Genomic DNA, 23,354 nt, shown 5'->3' on the forward strand with positions numbered 1-23,354 from the left:
GGATTGCCTGGGGCCTCCTTGGCACTTGGAGGGGCATGTGGGGCAGTGAGGCTGGCTGGCCTGTGGAGGGGTCAAGGTCATGCTGGGTCAGCACCAGTTGGGACTGGTGCTCTGCCAGGCTCTGCAAATACTCACCCAGGACTGGGCTTACCCTGGGACTGTAGCGCGAGGTGAGGCTGGGTGGGACTCACACAGGCAGGTGGGACCTGCCCACAGCCACTGTCTCTCCATGGGATGGTGGGGGGCGCCCAGGACAGCCCAGCTTTTCCATGCCTTGTCCAAGCCCACCCAGCCAAGCATGTCTGGGGGCAGGACTGGAGGAAGGCTTCCAGGAGGCAGAGGACATGGCAGCACCTTCCCAGGTCTGCCACCAAGGAGCCAGGATGGGAAGATTGTATTGGAAGTTTACCCCTTTAAAAGAAACTTTTCTCTTGGGAGCCCAGAATGTTTGCCAGGAACAAGACCATGGAGGGCAGGTTGGGCCATGTCTGTCCCCGGATCCAGAAGCCCCAGTCAGCTTCCTTCCCCTGCTGGGAGCACTTCCTGCACCCCCCTGGCTAAAATTCCCCCACCCAGCTCTTAACCTCTTGCTGAGAGCAGTGGGGCACCCATCCCACTTTACAGATGAGGAAACTGAGGCTCTGTGGTGAGAGACTTGTCCGGGGCCACTCTGCAGTCCCAGGCACAGCCTGAGTCCAGCCTTCGGCCTCCTGGCTCCCATGGGCTCAGAGCCTCTGCTCAGGCCGGGACCAGGCTTCGAGGCTGCCTGGGCCCAGCTCCCTACTCTGCCTACAAGGCTATGCAGGAAGGACGCCAGGAGGGGACTGCAGAGCCGTGACTGACCTTGTGTTGCCGGCCAGCTGGGCCTGGGCAACAGGAAGCGGCAAGTCCCGTGGGCGGGCAACCAGCATTTGCGTGGTCAGCAGAGCGGAGGCATCCCCACCAGGAGGCCGGGTGGCCTGGGGGAGGGAGACTGGCTGCAGCTCCCCTCCCTCCCGCACTGGCTCGGCTGCTGGGTGGGATGGACGGCCTGGCCAGAGGCCTTGGAGGTGATGAGGAGACTGAGGTCTGTAGGCAGAAGGAGCTTGCCAAGCTCCACAGCAAGGTGGATGCCCACTGGGCCCAGGGCAGCCCCCGATCCAGGGCCTTCACTGTGCCTCTGCTCACCTGTGCCAGTGTGAGTGGGCAGTCACTCAACCTGGGCCCTCTCCTGGAGCTGGGAGGTGTCTCCTGGTGGCACAAATTTGGGGTCAGCCTGGGGCTCATGTACAGGTTCTCCCACCCACTCACTGTGACAGGGGTAAATGATGCATTCTCTCTGTGTCTCAGTTTTCCCATCATGAATGATGGGAAGTAATGCTAGCCTTGCAGAGGAGGGGTGGAGGTGAGGTGGCTCCTGGTGGCTCCATCCCCCTCTCCATCCCGTCCCAGGCCCTGTGCCTGCAGCTTTAGGGCGTGAGGGGGCACGTGGGAGGGCCGAAAGAGAGCTTCCTGGCAGGAGCACCAGCTGGGTACAGGATGCTGGAGGCTGCAGAGGGCAGTCCTGGGGGCACCAAATCTGAACCCCTCTCACCCCAAAGATCCAGTCAACTGTTGTTGAGGCTCTGCACCCCCTTCCTGCTCCCCAAGCCTTAGAAGGGGCTCGGGGGCCAGACCGGAGGCTGGGGAATGGCCCGAGTAACCTTTCTCCTGTGCTCCGGGCCCACTTCCCTTCCCCCGGGTTTGCAGAATCTTCCCGGGAAGGAGGAAGGTTAGAGAGGAGGGACCAAGGTCAGCAGGAGAGAGAGAGCCTGAGAGAGCTGCACCCTTCACTCACAGAGGGGCAGCCACGCAGAGTGAGGGGAGCGGGCAGGCAGGCAGGCCAGGGCCCCCGGGAGCCACGCCAGGCTGCCTGAGCAAAAGCGTACCGCCAAAAGCCCCAGGTGGAGTGCCAGCCCTCCCTGCTCAGGCTTGGGTAGAGGCGGAGGTACTTTGGTCCCCAAGCTGGGCCGCTGCCCCTGCAGGTGGTCATGCTGGTGGGTGGCAGACAGACAGGTGGACGGAGCAGGTGCCTGGGAAGGTGCCAGGGCCTGTGTCTGCGGCCCAAAGTCCTCCTGCCCTCGTTGGGAGCCGGCTGAGCTGCCTCCTCTGAGACAGCTCCCGCCCCCCCCCCCCCCCCACCCAGAGCCCACGACTCCCCAGGGGCTCACTCTGACCCTCTGCTCTTTCTCTTCCAGATGCTGCTGGTGGCCACAGGCTGGCACCAGGGCCCTGGACTTTAGAAGCCGTTGCTGCCCTCTCTGTCACCTGAAGCGGGGCCCTCTCCCATCCCACCCTTGCCCCGCCTCCCTGCCCCCGCCGGGCCGGCCCTGCCCGCCGCCGGACCCTGGCATGTCAAGGCCTGGCCCGTGCCTGCCTGCCCAGCCCGCGGAACCCCGGCGGCCCCGCGAGCTAGGATGAGGGGCCAGGCCGCCGCCCCGGGCCCCGTCTGGATCCTCGCCCCGCTGCTGCTGCTGCTGCTGCTGCTGGGGCGCCGCGCGCGGGCTGCCGCCGGAGCAGACACGGGGTCCGGGCACGAGCCGTGCGCCACGCTGGTGCAGGGAAAGTTCTTCGGCTACTTCTCAGCGGCCGCTGTGTTCCCGGCCAACGCCTCGCGCTGTTCCTGGACGCTGCGCAACCCGGATCCGCGGCGCTACACTCTCTACATGAAGGTGGCCAAGGCGCCCGTGCCCTGCAGCGGCCCCGGCCGCGTCCGCACCTACCAGTTCGACTCTTTCCTCGAGTCCACGCGCACCTACCTGGGCGTGGAGAGCTTCGACGAGGTGCTGCGGCTCTGCGATCCCTCCGCACCCCTGGCCTTCCTGCAGGCCAGCAAGCAGTTTCTGCAGATGCGGCGCCAGCAGCCGCCCCAGGACGACGAACTCGGGCCCCGGGTTGGGCCGCCGGGCCCCAGCGACGACTTCTCCGTGGAGTACCTAGTGGTGGGGAACCGCAACCCCAGCCGTGCCGCCTGTCAGATGCTGTGCCGCTGGCTGGACGCGTGTCTGGCCGGTAGCCGCAGCTCGCACCCCTGCGGGATCATGCAGACCCCCTGTGCCTGCCTGGGCGGCGAGGCGGGCGGTCCTGCCGCTGGCCCCCTGGCCCCCCGCGGGGATGTCTGCTTGAGAGATGCGGTGGCTGGTGGCCCTGAAAACTGCCTCACCAGCCTGACCCAGGACCGGGGCGGGCACGGCGCCACAGGTGAGGGACTGGCGGGGAAACCTTCGGACAGGGGAGGTGGGCAGATAGGGGGAGGTGAGCAGACAGGGGAGGCGGGTGGATGGAGGAAGTGGGCGGACAGGCGGAGGTGAGTGGGCAGGGGAGGTGGGTGAGGGTCTTCTTCCGCAGGGCTGCCCTGGTTAGCACCACTGTCTGGGGAGTAGGCACCCTGGCACCCTCCCAGGCGCCTGCTCCATCCACCTGTGCACAGAGTAAGAGTGAAGGTCACTGCAAGTGTGCAGGGCCAGCCCAGGCACTCGGTGGGTGCTTGTTGAGCGTTGAAGCCACCCTTTCTCTCCCGCAGGACAACTTTAATGAGTCAGAGGCTGCAGGGACTGGGGGCTGGGGGCTGCAGGAGCCTGTGGGGCTGGATGATGCTCCTGGGGACTCGGGCTGCGTGGAAAGATGGGCAGGTGGGCTCTGTGGAGATGTGGTCAGGAGATGAGGTTTTGGGTTGAGTATGGTCTGGGTGGATGAACCACATCTGCCATGCGCTCTAGGTGCTGGGGCTGGGGCTGCAGCAGTGAAAACCCTCGAGATCCCTGTTCTCAGGAAGCTGCGTAAGGGAGGAAGGAAAGCCCTAAGCAAGAAGACGCGAGCAGCCAGGCGTCGGGCAGCGATGAGAACCTTGCACAAGAACCAGGCAGGGCCAGCCCCTCACGGCAGGGTTGCCATTGTACCTGGAGGTCAGGGAGGCTATGAGGACCAGGAACCTTGTTCAAAGCTCTGGGAGAGGTGGGAGAACCTCATGCCAGAAGAGAGAACGGCAAGTGCAGAGGCCTGGGTGGCTTTGTGCCCAGAGAGCACAGAGGGGCAGGGGCCAGTCCTGTGGGGCTGCCAGCCTCTGGGACACTGACTTTTCCTGCTAATGAGACAGGAACCTGCACAGGAGCAGGGTCCTCGGGGTAGAACCTTGTGGGGGCTCAGTGGGCCTCAGTGCAGGGGATGGGTCCTGTACACACCTAAGGCATGGAGACCCCTTGCTGACGGGTGACGTGCAAGAAAGGAAAGGAAGCCCAGGGTTTTGGTCGGAGCATCTGGGAGGACTGGGGGATTGGAGGGGTTTGAGTTTGCAATGCCAGGCAGGGGCCGACTGCGTACATCGGGTGTTTGGGGGTGAGGCCAGGCTGTGTACTCCAGGCTGGAGGGCCATCTTGGGGCCGTGGGACTCTTAGGGGTATCCAGGGGCCTTGACTTCTCTGGGGCCAGTGAGGCCTGTGGACTCCTCCTCAGAATTTTGTGTTTAAAGGCACAAAACAGGCTACACAGGACTACAAAGGAAGCCAGTTATGCTGGAGCATGGTTCTACCCAAGACGCGGGGCCATGGATCCCAGATGAGAAGCCTCTGTGAGGCTGTGAGTGGGGCTAGAGAGGGGCCAGGGGAAGGAGGGACAGGAATGAGGCCCGAGGAGGAGGGAGGCAGTGCCCCTGGGCAGTGGGGGGCCAGGAAGCCAAGTGGTCATCCTGTGTCAGGACAGGTGGGCACATCAGCTGTGTCAGGTGCTGCCAGCGGCTGGGTGGGAGGGGCTGAGGACCAAGCCCCCACTGGGCAGACTGGAGCCCACTATAGCCTTGGCGAGGGCAGCTTCCATGGTGTGGCAGGGATGAGCACCTGAGGGGGACTGGGGAGAGAACAAAGCAGAGTATGGAGGGCTCTTTCAGGGAGCAGAGATGGGGCGGTAGATGGTTTGGGAGGTGGGAGGCTGTAGGAAGACTGGGCCCAGCGGTCACAGGCACACCTGCCACTCCTGGTCACTTAACCCCTCGGAGCCTTGGTTCCTTCCTTGGCAGAATACCAACTCCTTTGCAGGGTGTTTCCCTCTGATTGGTGGGTCTCAGGGGCCCGGCCCAAGATTTCACCCCCTACTGGGGAGCTGGTTGTTAGCAGCTTTAGGGGGCAGCAGCTCTGCCATTCCTGAGAGTGCTCGGAGCAGCATGGAGCTTGTTGGAAAGCTCTGGCGGGACAGACGCATGTGATGCATGGAGAGGCTGGGGCACCGTGTGACGTGGGTGTCAGAGGGAGCGCCGAGCTTCACCCCTCACTGGCCACCGACTGAGTGCAGGGACCCTGGGGTGTAAGGCGGTCGGGCCTCCCGTGGCAGATCCCACGTTATCTTGGGAACCCAAGGGCCTTAGCAGGGCTTTGGGCAGAAGAGCCAGATGGTTGGGCTGTGAGTGCAGAACAGACGCCAGCCCCAAGGGGAAGCCTGAGACAGGCTGGCAGCCGGTGCAGGCATTCAGGAGGGGACTGCCACTGGCCTGGTCAGGACGTAGCAGCAGCAGCGGGAGGGAAGAGGAGGTCCTTGGGGGTGCAGCTGATGATCGACTTACTGATGAAAGGATGTGGACATGGGCATGGAGCTCCTCCCAGGTGTCCCACCAGAAAGGAGGATGTCGGCTGAGTTGAGGAAGTGGGGCTGGGGGTGGCAGGGAGAAGAAGATCTGGAGGTCAGAGTGGGACTTGAGTGTGAGCTGCCTGTGAGGCAGCCAGCTGGCAGTGTCATGTGAACAGGCAGCTCTGACACCTGGAGCACCAGGGCAGGGCGAGGGAGGGGCAATGGATGCTTGAAAATAGCTTCTGAGCCACATATGCAAAGCCCCAGGGCCTGGGTTCAAATCCCAGCCTGACCCGGCTTGCTGTGTGTCCCTGGGCCAATTCCATCAGCTATCTCATCCCCTCAGGCCCCTCATCTTTAAAACAGAAAGAGTGAAAATATCTTGTTTCCTAGATTGCCCTGAGGAATGAGAACAGGGGTGAAGTGTTTCTGAGCAGAAGCGATGTTGACAATGAAATATCAATATCCTCCCGTATTCTTAGGCAGGGAGACTCTAGAGGGCTCAGGGAGCAGAGATAGACTAGAGGCAGGGATATTCGAGCAGCTCGGGGTGTGCACGGAGATTCTGAGAAAGGGAATGTTTGGAAGTGGTGCTCAGAAGGAGGTGGGAGGATGTGTGTTCACACATGTATTCATGCAAGTATGCTGTGCGTGCATGTGTGTTCACGCATGTATGTGTGCAAGTGTGGCATGTGCCCATGTTTGTATGCATGGTATACATGTGTGTGCATATGTGCTCATGCATCTATGTAGTGTGTGTGCACCCATGTAAGTGTGGGTGCAAGTGTGTGTGTGCATGTGTGCATACCATACACACGTGCTTGTGTGCGCCACATGCAGGCATGGTGTGAATGTGTGTATCGAGGCTGGGCTCTGTGCAGCAATTTTGACAGAACACAGGTAAAGGCTGTGGGGCAGGGGCCATTGGCCTTATGGAAAGATGGCTGGAGGGTACATTGACTCGGCTGCTGGCAACATGAAGCAGGGAGCTTGTCATCTTGTGCAGGAGGGAGTGGCATGTGGTCACCCGGGCCCAGAGACTGTTCAGACCCTAGTGCCCATGCCCTGTGCCCAGAAGGCCCTGATGCTTCCAGGACCACAGGAGCAAAAGTGATCTCAGTAGTAGTAGTCATTTATTGAGTGTTTACTTTGTGCCGGAGGCACCGGCATTTGAACAGCCCTTGAGATAAGCTCTGGTGGAGGCACCCTCTGCCTCAGGGCCTTCGCATGGCTGTTCCCTCTGCCAGGAACAGTCTTTCCCAGAGACCCGCGGGGCTCCTGCCTTCCAGTCCTCAGGCAGATGTGACCTTTCAGTGCAGGCCACCCTGACCGTCCTGTTTAAAATGGCAGCAGCTCTGGCCCCAGTCTGCGGCCCTTTATCCTGCCTCTGTCTCTGCATGCATGTGTCACCTCTCAACACACCGCATTATTTCCCTTAGTTGTTGTGTCCACTTCTGATTGTCCAGGCCAGGATGTAAGCAACACAAAGCTGGCCTTGCCGGTTTCCTGACGTGCCCCCCAGAGTGTAGAACAGTACGTGGGAGCAGCAGGCACTCAGTCAGTCCATGCTGGAGAAAACCAGACACAGACATGTTAAGGCAGCGGCCAGGGCCACACAGCTTGTAAGTGGTAGGCTGATGGCAGAGCTACTTGATGCTGCCACCGGGTGGTGACATTAGGGCTTCTGCAGTGAGCTCTGCTCAGAGCTGTGCGTGTGTGTGAATGTGTGTGCGTGTGTGCATGTGTGTGAATGTGTGTGTGTGCATGTGAGTGACTGTGTGAGTGCGTGTGCGTGCATGTGTGCATGTATGTGAATGTGAGTGCGTGCATGTACGTGTGAATGTGTGAATGTGTGTGCGTGCGCATATGTATGAGTGTGAATGTGTGAGTGATGTGTGAATGTATGTACGTGCGTATGTGTCCGTGTGTGCGCGTGCGTGTGTGTGGGGGGGGGATGGGGTGTCATGAGGACCAGAGAGGCAGGTGACCTTTCAGCAGACGCATAGCTGAGCGGAGGCAGGGTCGACCCCAGATCCTGCCAGCTGAGACCTGTGCCCAGAGAGCTTTGTGCCCTGGCTGTGGGCCCGGGGACACTGGGACGGGCTTGTCCATCCGTCGCTGTCCCTAGCAGGCAACACACAGCCAAGTGCAGGAGCAAGCAGGCAGCCCAGGCCAGCCCGTGGCCCATTTTCAGCCCTGCCCCTGACACGGCCTGTCCAAATGCCACATGGCCACGTCGTGCGTCAGACTCTGCAAACACTCCTCAGGCCAAGCAACTGTTCCGCTCCACCTTGCACTGCCCCACGCCCCACCGCCCCCTGGGCTGCCAGGCCCCTCCTGCCGGCTCTCTCTGGCCCTCATCTCGCCACTGCCTCCCCTTGCATTTTTCCGCCTTGGGTGAGATGGGGCCGTTTCTCTCAAGGGCTGTTTTAAATATTCATGTTTTAATTAAAGAATTTTATTACAGAAGCGACATGGAAGATAATGAAAAAGCAGCATCCTGGGGCCTGGGAGAAAGTGTGTGTGTCCCTGTGTGTCCCTGTGTGTGTCCCTGTGTGTGTGTGTGTCCCTCTGTGGTGTGTGTCCCTGCGTCCCTATGTGTGGTCTGTGTCCTCGTGTGCGTCCTCCGTGTACCCACAGGGAGTGGGTATGGGAGGCTGGGCTGGAACTGGGTGTGGAGTGTGAACCCACACTTCTGTTGGGCTCCTGGATCCCACAGGGGAGTGGGAGGCTGTGCTGCTGGCCAAGGGGCTGTGACCGGCCACGGAGCTAGGGTGACCTCCCCGTCCCTGCCTTGCCTCCAGGGTGAGTCAGGCTCAGCCCAGGCCCACCTGTCCAGTGACACCTCGCTCACTCCTGAGGCTGTTGGAGACAGAGTCAGGCTCAGCCTCAACCCCGGGAGCCCGGGAAGTCCTGGGAAGAGGCATCTGGAGGCCTCTCTGGGGTGTGCAGGGGCAGAGGGAGCGGCAAAGGCTGGACTGGAATTTGGAGGGGAGTCAGGACTGGAGTGGAGTTTGGGACTCCAGGTAGTCTCACGGTGACAGGGAGCACTGAGGGACTTGGGAAGGTGCCAAGGCCTCCACTGTCAGGGGTTTCTGGCTTGGACAGGGGAGCCACTCTTTTTGCACAAGGGCCAATTTAGAAAACTCTAGAAAACAAGAAGGCTTCAGTCCCCATCACAGACAACACCCATTTCAGATGGGGATGGCAGGATGGGGCCCCCTGGGAATGATATGCATGGGCCCTCCATGCCCTCAGCCCTTCACCTCCTCCGCTCAGAGCCAGAATGCACCCCACGCCCGCCCGGCTACAAGAGAGGCTGAGTCAGGGCCCTGTGTTTGGGTTCCACTTCCCAGAAAGATGGGGAGAAAGGATGTGCAGCTGGCAGCAGACAGCCGGGGTCGGGTCCCGGGAGGTGCGCAGAGCCTTGTCCAAGGTCTCCGGGATGGGCCCTGAGCTTTCAGGCTTGTAAACAGGGCACCATTCTCAGGCCAGGGAGCACCTGCCTGATCAAGAAAAGGAAGCAACAAGACTCGGCCAGCTCAGGGAGCCTCAGTTTCCCTCCTGAGAGTTGGAGACGGGACACTACCTGCTTGCAGGGCCTATGTGAGGGTTTCAGGAGATGGAGCCTTGACAGGTTTAGGGGAACCCCGCTGCCCTACAAGGCTCATCGCTCTTCTTGTCTCACCTGGGAAGTGGCCTGCGGGATGGTGGGCTCGGCTTCTCAGCCCCATCCCGAGATCCACTGGTGTCCACCTCTGTGGCGGGAGGAAGGAGGGCCAGCCACTTGGGCCCCGCCTGTAGGAGCTGCTGGCAGCAGGTGGGCTAAGTCAGGCCACAGGGAGCCCCATCGGCCCTCTGGGGCCCTCTTTTCCACGTCCGTGCAGAGAGCCCTGGTCCAGGTCTCAGAGGAGGAGTCTGGGTGCCCCAGGACAGACCCTAACTCAGAGCCTGGGCTGGGGGTGGGGTCATCCCTGGGACACACTGTGGTGCCTGGGACCTGGTGGCAGAGCAGGGCGGGAATGGCAGAACTGACCCTCCAGCCCCGGTGCTGCCCGACCTGCTGGACTCGGGAGACCTCTGCTGGCTACAGACAGAAGTGCACCGCTCCCCTCCAGAGGACAGCCCGGAAGCTGGGGAGGCCCAGCTGGAGGGAGGGACGCCCCCTGCGCCCCCCTGCACCCCCATCCCAGCCAACTCGGGGTGCGGGCTGTGGGGAGCTCACAGCCTCCAGTCTAGGGCGCCAGGGTGGGAAGGACACCAGGAGGCCTCTCACCAAGCACCCTCTCCCCTGGGTGGCCAGGCTGCCTAGGGCCGTTAATTGGCTCTATTCATTCCCTTAATGAGATGGAAATGAGGCTTCCAGACAGAGCTGGCATTGAGTGGGGGAAGAAAGACGGCTTCTTTCCGGGCCTGGAGGGGCAGCCCACCCCCCAGCCTGCTTGCTGCTCCTCTGCTGCCCCTCACTGCCCACCCAGCTTAGACACACTGTGGCCACCCAGCAAAGGGTGGCTTGAACACCTCTGTGCCCTGCACTACAGACCCCAGGGGCTCCATCCTGGCTTTGATGTATTCACTGGACAAACACTTATTGAGTGTTAGCTATGTGAGGGGACACACATAAAAAACAAAACAAGAATAAAAATAGCAGCTACCGTTTTCTCAGTGTTCATTAGTAGCAGGAGTGTGACCAAGATGAAGGATCAGTCTGTGACTGGGATCAGGGCTCAGTATGTGACAGGATCAGGAATTCTTTGTCCAGGACCAGAGGTCAGTCTGTGATGAGGATCAAGGCTCAATATGTGACCAGGGACAGGAATCAGTGTGACTAGAATCCAGACTCAGTATGCGTCCAGGGTCAGCTTGTGACCTGGATCAGGGCTCAGCACGGGTCCAAAGTCAGGGCTCAGTATGTGACCAGGGTCAGGGCTTGGTTTGTGGGGGCAGGGTGATCCATCCTCTGGGCCAGTGTCCCCCCTGCACAGCCTCCCCTGATGTGCCCCCGCCCCTTCTCCCCCTACCACATCCTTACCACCTGGGTCACCAAGGTAACCAGCCCTGAAATGAGTGGGTGTTTTGGCAGCTGAGGCCTAACCTGGGTCTATCCTGAAAGGCTGCGCGCTGCAGCAGTTGCCATGGGAACCGAGTGGCATCCTCCGATGAGCCTGGCTTGGACACCCTCTCTCTCCCACCCACTGCCAGTTTCCACGTCACTCAGGCTTCCGCGTGGGGGTTGGGCTGGGATGGTGAGGGGGGTGCTGCAGTACGTGCCACCCTGACCCATTGCCAGGCCCGCTTCTCAGGACCCTGTCTGTGCCTTTGCCTCATAATCGGGGGATGGGATGCCTTCAGCAGGGGAGACCACTGAGGCCTGGAGCGCCTGGGCCCCGGTCAGTCCTGGCAGGAGGCCTTAGTCTGGGGGATGGGGAGGCATTTGGAATCTGACCACCAGTTCAAGTCCAGGTTCCTCTCCTTGTCCTGAGTTAGGGCATGTGACAGGGCAGCCATGAAGGGCCTGTCACCTGTTCCTGTGCTGTGGGCACGTGCCATCCTGTCCTGCCCTTGTGCCCTGGAGGCTGTGCTGGGTCCCCTACCTCCCCTGGCATGGCATGGGCCAAGCACGCTGTGGAGGAGGCAGCCAGGTGCTCTCCTCTCTGGGACCTATGGGAGTGTGGCTCTGTGAGGGAAGGGAGAGGGTTCTGCAGCAGGCGTGGGGGCCTGGAAGACTCCCCCCACCCGATGGTCCCCAGCAGGGAGAATGAGGCACCCACTCCTCACACAGCTGTGGCGGGTCAAGTCCCTCTCTTGCATCTCATCCCCATGCCCCTGGCACCCCCTGCTGGCCATTCCTGGCATAGGTGTGGGGAAGTGGGGCGGGGTGGGGGGCGCTCTGGTTGGACACTGAGTTTGCTGAAAATCAAAGTGGGGCCCCAGGAGTCAACTCTGACCCAAATGACAATGCCCACACACCATCCTCTCCACATGCTTTTTTGCTGTTTGCCTTCCCACTGCTCAGTCCTGGGAGATCAGCCACTACCCTCATGTTGTAAATGATGGGAGTGAGGCCAGTGGGTGGTGGAGCCACTGGGGGAACCTGGCGGCTGGAGCTCCCCTGGGGTCTCCTGCAGTCCACACTCCCACTGAGAGAGGCAGGGCCCCTTCCCTGAGGCTCCGAGAGGCCCTGGGGCCCTTCTGGTGGGTCAGGGTGGCCTGCGCTTGGCCTGATTGCTGCCCCTGGGGCCTCCCCTGCTGTACCTGGGATCAAGAGGCCAGATCCCCAGCGCTCCCCAGCGGCAGCATGGGGCAGTGGCCCCAACTTCATGGTGGGTCCCCTCGTGGTGGCTGCCAGCTGTCTCCTCGCCACCTTGGCCAGGAGCAGGCACTTGGCAAGGGCTGAATGCCCTTTCCAAGTCGCCCTGACCCTACTGCATTGGGTGTGCATTAGCCCAGAGTGCTGGGCAGGAGGCCCAAGCAGGGTGTCTGGACGTGGCAGCCCCTTCCCGGCCCCCTGGTGCCGCTGCCCCTCTCTGGCCCACAGATGGCAGTGGCCCTCTCCTGCTTTGTGCTCCTCCATGGCCACCCAGTGCTCCAGGACCATGGGCACTCCAAGTGGCCCAAAGTGTTCTTGGCAGCACGAGGACCCCCGGGGAGCAGAGACTCCTGGGGCATGAGGTCTGGTTTGCTGGGGGAACACAGGTCCATAAAGGCCGTGGGGACTGTTGGGGCCAGGATGGAGGAAGACCCACCAGAGAAGCTGAACAGAGTGGCTGGGGTCAGGGCAGGGGCGTGGTGGGGAGGGGCCTGCAGGCATTTGTCCCAGGCTCCCTCATGTGGCCAGCTGGCCAGGTCCAGGGCAGGCTCAGTCAGGCTGTGCCCTGGGTTCAAGGCCCTGGTTGGATACCAGGTGTGAGGCGTTGGTCACCACTGGTATCCCTGCGTGGGGTGAGGAAGTGACTCCAGGTCACAGCTGGAGTGTGAAATGTGGAGCCCTGGTGATGAGGATGGTGACCCTTAGCTGAGCCCATGAGGAAACTGAGGCTGTGATGAGCAGGGCCTGGCCAGAAACTGGATGGAGCCTGGGGGCTTCCAGGCGTGCCAGGAAGGAGAGCTTTGGCGGCCAGGCCCCTCTACCCTCTGCTCACCATCAGGACGCTGAGTTGTGAGGCAGCCCTCGAGTGGGTGAAGGTCGTCATCCTTTCATCATCCTGGCAGCAAACCTGTCCAGCGGCGGCTGGCACACGGGGACCCTTCCGGCTCAGGCATGACCTGAGCTCTCCAGAGTGGACCCGGGAGCTGGGTAGACACCGGACCCCCAGGTCCTCCCAGGCCAGGCCTTCCCCGGCACTGCGGCCCCTCCCGACCCGGGCCGGCCTGGCGGGCTTAGCACCCCCATGACTTACCCCGTCCAGGCCACGAGCCCCTGCCCTACCCTGATCCCCGCCCTCTGGTCTCCCCCCAGGCGGCTGGAAGCTGTGGTCCCTGTGGGGCGAATGCACGCGGGACTGCGGGGGAGGCCTCCAGACGCGGACGCGCACCTGCCTCCCCGCGCCGGGAGTGGAGGGCGGCGGCTGCGAGGGGGTGCTGGAGGAGGGTCGCCAGTGCAACCGCGAGGCCTGCGGCCGTGAGTGCGGGCGGGGCGGGGCGGAACCAGAGCCCTGGAGAGGCGGGGCTTCTGAAGGAGGGGGCGGGGCCCTGGAGAGGAGGGGCCCGTGGGGGCGGGGCGGGGCCTCGAGCTCAAGGGGCTGGTGGGGGCAGGGAGGGGTAGGGCCCAGAGCAACAGGGCCGGTGGAGGGAGGGGCTTAGGGCGGGACCAGGTAGGGGCGGGGCCGGGGCCTGGCAGACGCTGGGCGGGGCCTGCAGGAAGAGTGAATAGGGTGAGTCTGGGCTCTGAGAAGCAGGACCTCAACTCGGGGCTGGCCCATGGGAGTGGGGCCTAGCCGGGGGAGCAGAGGTGAGGGCCCCGAAGAGTGTGGTGCTTGGGGCTGGGTGGGACTAGATGGGGCTTTCTTTTTTTTGTTTTTTGGTGTTTTTTTTTGAGAGGGAGTCTTGCTGTGTCACCCAGGCCGGAGTGCAGTGGTACCATCTCTCGGCTCACTGCGAACTCCGCCTCCCGGGTTCACGCCATTCTCCTGCCTCAGCCTCCCAAGTAGCTGGGACTACAGGCGCCGCCACCACGCTCGGCTAATTTTTTGTATTTTTAGTAGATGGTATCCATCTCCTGACCTCATGATCCGCCCGTCTTGTACTCCCAAAGTGCTGGGATTACAGGCATGAGCCACCGCGCCTGGCCTAGATGGGGCTTTCTTCCCGTTTGTGGATTGGGGGTTTTGGAGGGTGTGCGGAAGGCTGGCTGTGGGAGCTCTGGCCAAGCCAGCCCTCCTGCCCCAGCCGAATGCCGCCTCCAGAATGTATTGCTCTAATAAGGCTCTCTAATGACCCCATGCATTTTTTAGCTGCTTCCATGAAGTTAAATCACGTTGTAATGAGACTGTCTTTGGGCTGTTTTTTGTTTGATGAACTTTCCTGGGGAGAGGAGCTCCTCTCAGGAGCCTGGGGAGGGCCCTGGGGCGTCAGCTGGGCTGCGGGACGGAGGCAGGGGCACTGTTGGGGTGCCAGGCAGGGGAGAGCAGCCACCATTTAGTGCAGGCTGCCATCCTGCAGGTGAACGCTGGCCTGTGGGCAATGAAGGCAGTGAGGGAGTGGGCGCAGGGTACGGGAGACGGGACCCACAGGCAGGGTCCCCTGTTGACCAGATGAGGGCTGGTGCCAGGCTGGGTGCTCTGGTCCCTGGCTTCCCAGCTGCCTAGTGGAGCCAGGTGGCCCAGTGCTGGCGGGCTCAGAGCACTGTGGCCACAGAGACAGAGGACGGGGGCAAAGCACTGCTCCCGTGCTGACCTGAGCCCGTCCTGCAGCCGCTGGGCGCACCAGCTCCCGGAGCCAGTCCCTGCGGTCCACAGATGCCCGGCGGCGTGAGGAGCTGGGGGACGAGCTGCAGCAGTTTGGGTTCCCAGCCCCCCAGACCGGTGAGCTGGCGGGAGGGGGTGGGCAGGACTAGGGCTTTGGGAAAATACTGTAAGTTAACAATCGCCACTAGTTATGGGTAGTAACTTGAATAACTAGACTAACCCATCAGGTGCTGGGCTCTTGTCTCCTGACTGACTGGCATTAGGGGAACTGGTGTGAGGCGAGGAGACCTGTCCCTGGCCAGACCCTAGAGGCCCAGGGATGGCACAGGCCGGCTCTCAGGGCTTCCAGCCTTGTAGAGGAAATGACCAGTTCTTGAGATCAGCCTGGTTCGAAGGCCCGGGGGTGCGGCCCCAGCCCTGCTGCCTGCTCCCCAGCAGGGCGGCCCTCCTCCTGCGGGATCCGGCCCCGGTCTGACTGCAGCCCCATGGGCGGCAGGCCTGTGACGCTGTAGTGGGGCCTGCAGGTGACCCAGCAGCCGAGGAGTGGTCCCCGTGGAGCGTGTGCTCCAGCACCTGCGGCGAGGGCTGGCAGACCCGCACGCGCTTCTGCGTGTCCTCCTCCTACAGCACACAGTGCAGCGGACCCCTGCGGGAGCAGCGTCTGTGCAACAACTCCGCCGTGTGCCCAGGTGGGTGGGACCTTGGGCTTGGGCAGCGGGCGGCTGGGGCAGTGGGCAACTGGGGCAGTGGGGGGCTGGGGCAGCAGGAGGCCAGGGCAGCAGGGGGCTGGGGCAGTGGGCGGCCAGGGCTTCAGGGGCCGTGGCAACAGAGGGCAGCAGCACCTTCCGTCCCTCTGCAGTGCATGGTGCCTGGGACGAGTGGTCACCCTGGAGCCTCTGCTCCAGCACCTGTGGCCGTGGCTTTCGGGATCGCACGCGCACCTGCAGGCCCCCCCAGTTTGGAGGCAACCCCTGTGAGGGCCCTGAGAAGCAAACCAAGTTTTGCAACATCGCCCTGTGCCCTGGTAGGTGAGAGGGAGGGCGTGGGGGCAGGGAGGAAGGGAAGAAAGGAGAGGTCACAGTAGGCCACTGGCCAGGCCTGGGAACCTAGCTTTGCCCACTCCAGACCCACCTCAGGGTGCCTCAGAGGTTAGAACCTCAGACTGGGTTCAGGAAGCAGGCTGAGGTGTGACCTTGGGGCATTTCCCACCCATGTCCCAGGCTGGGTGTGGGGTGGTGGCCCCCAGGGTGTTCACACCCATGTCCCAGGCTGGGTGAGGGCTGCTGGCCCCCAGGGTGTTCTCACCCATGTCACAGTCTGGGTGTGGGCTGCTGGCCCCCAAGGTGTTTACACCCATGTCACAGGCTGGGTATGGGGTGGTGGCCCCCAGGGTTTACCCTCTCGTGTCCCAGCCTGGATGTTCTCACCCATGTCACAGGCTGGATGTGGGGTGGTGGCCTCCAGGGTGTTCTCACCAATGTCACAGGCTGGGTGTGGGTAGTGGCCCCCAGGGTGTTCTCACCTATGTCCTAGGCTGAGTGTGAAGCAGTAGCCCCCAGGGTACTAACACCCACATCCCAAGCCAGGCATTGGGGTGCCGGGTGTTCACGCCCACTTCGTGTCCCCTTCCTCCCCCGGGCCGGGCAGTGGATGGAAACTGGAACGAGTGGTCGAGCTGGAGCGCCTGCTCCGCCAGCTGCTCCCAGGGCCGACAGCAGCGCACGCGTGAATGCAACGGGCCTTCCTATGGGGGCGCCGAGTGCCAGGGCCACTGGGTTGAGACCCGAGACTGCTTCCTGCAGCAGTGCCCAGGTCAGGGGTGTGCCGGGCTGGGGTTGGGGGCACCTAACAAGCAGGAACCTCTAGGGAGAGTACAAGCCCCACGGCGGGCGGGGGTAACCATGGGCCCTGGCATGTGACTGAGGAGGGAGCGGGGTGCACAGTGGGGTCTGCGGTGGTCGTGGGGGAAACGGGGTGTGGAGTGGCTGCAGGGTGAGTGAAGTGCACTGTGGGGTGGGGGGGCCATGAGGAGAGTGGGGCATGGGGTGGCCATGGGGAGAGGAGTGGGGTGCACAGTGAGACTTGGGGTGTCTGTGGGGGAAGTAGAGTGTGGCCGTGGGGTAGTGGGGTACACAGTGGGATTTGGGGTATCTATGGGGAGGTGGAGTGTGGAGTGACTGTGGGGTAGCGAGGTTTACAGTGAGACTTGGGGTGTCTGTGGGGGAAGTGGAGTATGGGGTGACTGTGGGGTAGTGAGGTACACAGTAGGATTTGGGGTGGCCATGGGGAAGTGGAGTGTGGAGTGACCATGGAGTAGCAGGGTGCACAGTGGGACTTGGGGTGTCTGTGAGGGAAGTGGAGTGTGGGGTGGCCGTGAGGTAGCAGGGTGCACAGTGGGACTTGGGGTGTCTGTGGGGGAAGTGGAGTGTGGGGTGGCTGTGAGGTAGCGGGGTGCACAGTGGGACTTGGGGTGTCTGTGGGGGAAGTGGACTGTGGAGTGACCATGGAGTAGCAGGGTGCACAGTGGGACTTGGGGTGTCTGTGGGGGAAGTGGAGTGTGGGATGGCCGTGAGGTAGCGGGGTGCACAGTGGGACTTGGGGTGTCTGTGGGGGAAGTGGAGTGTGGGGTGACCGTGAGGTAGCGGGGTGCACAGTGGGACTTGGGGTGTCTGTGGGGGGAGTGGAGTGTGGGGTGGCTGTGAGGTAGCGGGGTGCACAGTGGGACTCGGGGTGTCTGTGGGGGGAGTGGAGTGTGGGGTGGCTGTGAGGTTAGCGGGGTGCACAGTGGGACTTGGGGTGTCTGTGGGGGAAGTGGAGTGTGGGGTGACCGTGAGGTAGCGGGGTGCACAGTGGGACTTGAGGTATCTGTGGGGGAAGTGGAGTGTGGGGAGGCCGTGAGGTAGCGGGGTGCACAGTGGGACTTGGGGTGTCCATGACGAAGAGGAGTGTGGGGAGGCCGTGGGGTAGCGGGGTGGACAGTGGGACTTGGGGTATCCATGACGACGAGGAGTGTGGGGAGGCCGTGGGGTAGCGGGGTGCACAGTGGGACTTGAGGTATCTGTGGGGGAAGTGGAGTGTGGGGTGACCGTGGGGTAGCAGGGTGCACAGTGGGACTTGGGGTGTCTGTGGGGGAAGTGGAATGTGGGGTGACCGTGAGGTAGCGGGGTGCACAGTGGGACTTGAGGTATCTGTGGGGGAAGTGGAGTGTGGGGAGGCCGTGAGGTAGCGGGGTGCACAGTGGGACTTGGGGTGTCCATGACGAAGAGGAGTGTGGGGAGGCCGTGGGGTAGTGGGGTGCACAGTGGGACTTGGGGTGTCCATGACGAAGAGGAGTGTGGGGAGGCCGTGGGGTAGCGGGGTGCACAGTGAGGCGTGGAGGGTGGTGGGGTTGGCTGCATGTGGGAGTTTGCTTTATTTTGTATCAGGCTGATGACTGGTTTCTCCTCTCCTGGTCTGAATTTCCCTTCTCCTGACCTCCTGCCCCACATCCCTGGGTCCCTGTGCTTCACTGCCGCACGGCTCTGTGTGCGTCCCTGTCTGTGTCCTTGTGTCACTGTGGCTCCTGGACCCCGCCCTCCTTGTCACCTGTGCCCTGTGTCTGGCTGTGCCTGCAGTGGACGGCAAGTGGCAGGCCTGGGCGTCATGGGGCAGTTGCAGCGTCACGTGTGGGGCTGGCAGCCAGCGACGGGAGCGTGTCTGCTCCGGGCCCTTCTTCGGGGGAGCCGTCTGCCAGGGCCCCCAGGATGAGTACCGGCAGTGCGGCACCCAGCGGTGTCCTGGTGAGGCCCCTCCCACCTGGGCTGGGCTGTGGGGAGGGCTGGTGGCAATCCGGCAGGCTCGGGCTCAGCTGTCACCCACGTGGTGTGTTGGGGGCTCCCGTCCTGTCCTCATAGTGATGCCCGCTCCAGGCGCCTTGCAAAGGTCTGGGCCTTCCAGAGCCAGCTGCCGGTTCTCAGTACCCCTTCCTGAACCCTTGTCCTGGGCTCCTTGGCAGAGCCCCATGAGATCTGTGATGAGGACAACTTTGGTGCTGTGATCTGGAAGGAGACCCCAGCGGGAGAGGTGGCTGCCGTCAGGTGTCCTCGCAACGCCACAGGTGAGCGCTGGAGAGCACGTGGTGTATGGAGGCTCCTGTCCTGCCCTCATGGTGACGCCCACGCTGAGGTGCTGTCAGCACTGGGACACGGCCCAGGCACGGAGCCCAGACAGCCTGCGTGCGCTGGTGCGGGGTGGTGGAGCCGCGAGCCCAGGGCACCGTGTGAGAACTCTGTGGCAGTCGCTATTCCGAGCACTCGCTAGGGGCTGGCACCCATGCTCTGCCCTAATACAAGACATCCGTGGAGTCTCAGCAACCCAAGAAGCCGCCACCATTTACAGCTGGGAAACTGAGGCACAGGGAATGAATGCACTTGCCCTGGGCTTGCAGGGACAGGAAGGGAAGGTCTCTGTTGAATGCCAGCCTCGAGGAGAAAGCGGGGCTCCGTGGGGAAGGGCTCGCTGCACTGGGGGCGGGCCTCCTTCGCCCCTCCTTTTTGACGGAATGCAAGTGCTTTATGTCCCTGACAGGCAGCAGGCAGGGAGGATGGGAGCCCAGGTTCAAACTCTGGTTCTGCCCTTGTTTGCTGTGTGACATTCAGAAACTGACTTAACCTCCCTGAGCCTCAGTGTTCTCCTCTGTAGGATGAGAGCAGCCCGGGTTCCTCTGCTCGGAGCTGCTGTGGGGAGGTGTGGGGGACGGCGGCGGGGGCCCTGTATTGCCAGCTGCAGCTGCTGCTCCTCCCTCGCTCTTCTGATTACAGAACAGAGCATGTTCTTGGTAGCAGATTGCAAATGCTGAGAAGCAAAATGAAGCATGTGAAGGCCGCACGGTGGTGTGCCTCCCCTGGCCTTTGGTCCACGTGCATGGCTGGGTCTCCCGGTGCCCCTCATTTTTGGCCCCATCTAAACCAGGTTCTGCATCCAGTCCCGCGGCTCTTGTCAGGTGTTGAACTTGTCTTGTGACAGTTCTCTGTGGCTGCTGCCACCCTATAAACACTCAGCTGTCACTGTTTCTCTGATGATGTCCTGGAAGTGAGCTCTGTATCACAGGGTGTGCCATGTTTAAGGCTGTTTTCCCCTTAATGCCCAGCAGCACCCCAAGGTTGCCCCCCCGTGTCTCCGGGCCAGGCTGAGGCCCCTGTAGCCCTGTGGATGCAGCCAGGCAGGGGCCCAGGGTGCTGGCTCCCTCCAGGGCTCTGGGTTAGTTAGAAGGGGCTCTGAATGAGCTCATGGCTGGACTCTGAAGCCCCTGCTCGGCCGAGAGCTCCGCCTCCATGCAGTGGGGTTCCTGAAGGCTTAGCTCTTGCTGGGTCCTGAGTCCCTGGGGCTGGTAGCAGCTCGAAATGTGTTGAAGGGAATGAGGTCCCTGTGTGGACTCAGCTCTCCGTGTGAGGCCATGGGCAAGTCCCTGTTTCTGGGGCCCACAGGGTCCCATCCAGAGGGTCTGCTGCCAGGGGCCGAGGGTGGGATTCCTGGGCCAGGCAATGGGTGTCCGCCTGAGAAGGAGGAGGTCTCCCCAGGACTCATCCTGAGACGGTGTGAGCTGGACGAGGAAGGCATCGCCTACTGGGAGCCCCCCACCTACATCCGCTGTGTTTCCATTGACTACAGAAACATCCAGATGATGGTGAGGGCCAGTTCCCGGGGGTACCCAACCCCTCCCCAACCACCCCGGCCACACATGTTGGGACCCTGCAGAGGGTCCTAGGCGTGGGAGGTCCTGGGTGGCTGCCTGGACGTGTCCCACAGAGGTGAAGGCACCTGCCCTCTCCGTCTTCCACAGACCCGGGAGCACCTGGCCAAGGCTCAGCGAGGGCTGCCAGGGGAGGGGGTCTCAGAGGTCATCCAGACACTGGTGGAGATCTCTCAGGACGGGACCAGCTACAGCGGGGACCTGCTGTCCACCATTGATGTCCTGAGGAACATGACAGAGATTTTCCGAAGGGCGTACTACAGCCCCACCCCTGGGGACGTACAGGTGGGCTCCCTGAGGGGGATTTTGGAAGAGGGTGTCAGGAAGGTGTCTGGGGAGCCTTCCTGGACCTTAGAGATGGATCCTCAACCCTGACCACAGCCCAGGCCCTAACCCATGTCATAGATCGAACTCTGACCTTTGTCACTCATCTAATCTTGGTTACACATTGAGCCCTGACCCTGGTCATACACTGAACCCTGATCATAGGCTGAGCCCTGACCCTGGTCACATGCTGAGCTCTGGTCATAAGCTGAGCCCTGATCCTGGTCACATGCTGAGCCCTGGTCACATGCTGAGCCCTGACCCTGGTCACACACCATGTCCTGACTCTGGTCATACTCTGAGTTCTGAACCTTGTCACAAAACTGAGCTCCGATCCTGGTCATACACTGAGTCCTGATCCTGGTCACACTGAGCCCTGATCCTGGTCACACACTGAGCCCAGACACTGGTCACATGCTGAACCCTGACCCTGGTCACATGCTGAGCCCTGATCCTGGTCACACTGAGCCCTGACACTGGTCACACACTGATCCCTGACCCTGGTCACACTGAGCCCTGATCCTGGTCACACACTGAGCCTGGACACTGGTCACATGCTGAACCCTGACCCTGGTCACATGCTGAGTCCTGACCCTGGTCACACACTGAGCCTCAATCCTGGTTATACACTGAACCCTGGCCCTGGTCACAGTGAGCTCCAACCCTGGTCACATGCTGAGCCCTGATCCTGGTGACATATTGAACCTTGACCCTGGTCACAGTGAACAGTGATTTTGTGCCCTGTTCTCTGTCACTGGCCCTTCTTCCTCTTCTTTCCAGAACTTTGTCCAGATCCTTAGCAACCTGCTGGCAGAGGAGAATCGGGACAAGTGGGAGGAGGCCCAACTGGTAGGGCCTGGGGCCCCCACAGTCAGCAGCCTCAGGAGGGGTGCAGGCACAGCTGGTGCCTCCCTGGTCTCCAGCTGGCCTGGGGTGGGGTCCCACTGGGTGCTCTGGGTTGGGATCCCAGGATGGCCTCTTGTTGGTGCTGGTGGCACTGAGGAAGCTCAGCGTTCCCAGCCTGTTTCCTCATTTGTCTGAGGACAGTCATTTATTTCATGGGGCTCAGTGAGGAGGTTCGGGAGAACACTGAGCACATGGGAACGCCGAGGCGGCTGGGACATAGAGCCCTCCTCACGTGGGGGCGGTGGCAGTGCTCACTCCCCCAAGCTGACCTCCAGCAGCCGCCACTCCTGGCCCTGGGTGGCACCCGGCATGGGGGCTGGGGGTATCCAGAGACTCTCCCCTAGCCTGGGCTTCCCATGGGTGGGGCACAGCAGCCCCTCTGGGCATCTGCGTTCTCATCCCTAAAGTGGAGTACTCAGAGGTCACCAGCCCCACTTCCTCAAAATGTTAGGAAATGGCCAATAAGAAAAGGAGGGACAGGGAAGGGAAGGAGGCAGGGGCTGAGGTATGGCAGGGTCTCCTCCCTGGGCTGCTCACCCCCCTGCCCCCCAGGCGGGCCCCAACGCCAAGGAGCTGTTCCGGCTGGTGGAGGACTTTGTGGACGTCATCGGCTTCCGTATGAAGGACCTGAGGGATGCCTACCAGGTGACAGACAACCTGGGTAAGCCTGCCCGCCTGTTGCCACCCCCATGCCTTGCTCTGCAGCCCTGGGCCTCAGCGTCCTCATCTGTATGAAGAGGCCGTGACCAGGCAGCCTCTGACCAGGCAGCCTCTGTGGCTCTCCCAGCGGATTTCTCAGATGGGTCCTGTTTTCAGTCTCCTGAGGGTTGATGATGTGACCTGGGAGGGATCAGACACAGCCCAGGAGCTGCAGACCTGGGAGCTCCATTCCCCAGCCAGCACCTCGCATGTACCCACCAGGAGCTGGGGCTCATTCTGCCTGTCACCCTGGGTGTCCTCCCTGTGGAGCTTTAGAGGCAGGGTCTGTGCAGCCCACACCTTCCTGCTTGTCAGTCCCAGCAGTGCCTTGCCAGAGGGGCTGGGACTCCACCCAGCTCCGTGGTTTCCTCGTTTCTAAAATGCGATGATAACAGTGCCCACCTCACGGGGAGGTAGAGACTGATGAGGCAAGTGAGTGCCTGAACCCCAGGGTAAAAGGTGACTGTCACTACAAACACTCACAGCAATTCTGTTTAATGACTGTCATAGTGCCCTCAAATACCTCTCAAAAGCCACATTTCCCAAACTTTCCCTGCCTTGGTCAGAGAGTCTCTCGAAGCAAAGGACCTAGGAGTGGATGCTGGCCCCAGCTATGATCCACAGAGCCCCAAGGAGGGACAGTGTCACCTCCCCTGTGGGGATGCTTAACCTCTAGTGATATGACCAGGATCAGCTGCACTTTGTCAGCACACACAACCTGGAGCATTGCCCAGTGCCTACACTGGTGCCCAGGACATAACTGGTGGTCAGCTCCCAGGGTGCTCGGCACGGCCCATGGTCCCTGGAATGGCCAGCACACACTTCGAACCCTGAGCGCTGTGATTACCCCATGTGCTTCATAACCGTGTCTCAGTCTGTTTCCTGTTGCTGTCACTGAAGGGGTAATCTATAAAGATGAGAGGTTCTGGAGGCCGGAAAGTCCAAGATCACAGCTCCAGCTGTGAGTGAGTGCCCTCCTGCTGCAGCACGGCATGGCAGAGGCAGCCCATGAGAGACAGAGCAAGAATGCCCGCTGAGGTCTCCCTTCTCATAATGCCACTAAAGCCATCATGGGAGCCACCCTCATGACCTCCCAAAGGCCCCACCCCCAAGTACCATTAGCAGATGAAATTGGGGATTCAGGCCAGGCGCGGTGGCTCAAGCCTGTAATCCCAGCACTTTGGGAGGTCGAGAAGGGCGGATCACGAGGTCAG

The 23,354-nt window shown here is 61.8% G+C and overlaps 1 protein-coding gene across 1 annotated transcript in view; it reads left to right on the forward strand.

Annotated features, from left to right (window-relative positions):
- The window catches only part of ADGRB1 (adhesion G protein-coupled receptor B1), a 96,984-nt gene that overhangs the window by 11,553 nt on the left and 62,077 nt on the right, over positions 1-23,354 (forward strand). The window contains 12 exon segments of the mRNA XM_033202934.1: positions 2,217-3,219; positions 13,034-13,195; positions 14,487-14,597; positions 15,005-15,169; positions 15,340-15,499; positions 16,114-16,292; positions 18,095-18,259; positions 18,475-18,576; positions 20,039-20,145; positions 20,302-20,496; positions 21,316-21,384; positions 21,994-22,102. Coding sequence (XP_033058825.1) covers positions 2,436-3,219; positions 13,034-13,195; positions 14,487-14,597; positions 15,005-15,169; positions 15,340-15,499; positions 16,114-16,292; positions 18,095-18,259; positions 18,475-18,576; positions 20,039-20,145; positions 20,302-20,496; positions 21,316-21,384; positions 21,994-22,102 — 2,308 coding nt within the window. The 5' untranslated portion in view covers positions 2,217-2,435.

Source organism: Trachypithecus francoisi, unplaced genomic scaffold (assembly GCF_009764315.1).
Source record: "Trachypithecus francoisi isolate TF-2019V2 unplaced genomic scaffold, Tfra_2.0 Lachesis_group7, whole genome shotgun sequence".
Classification (NCBI taxonomy): Eukaryota; Metazoa; Chordata; class Mammalia; order Primates; family Cercopithecidae; genus Trachypithecus; species Trachypithecus francoisi.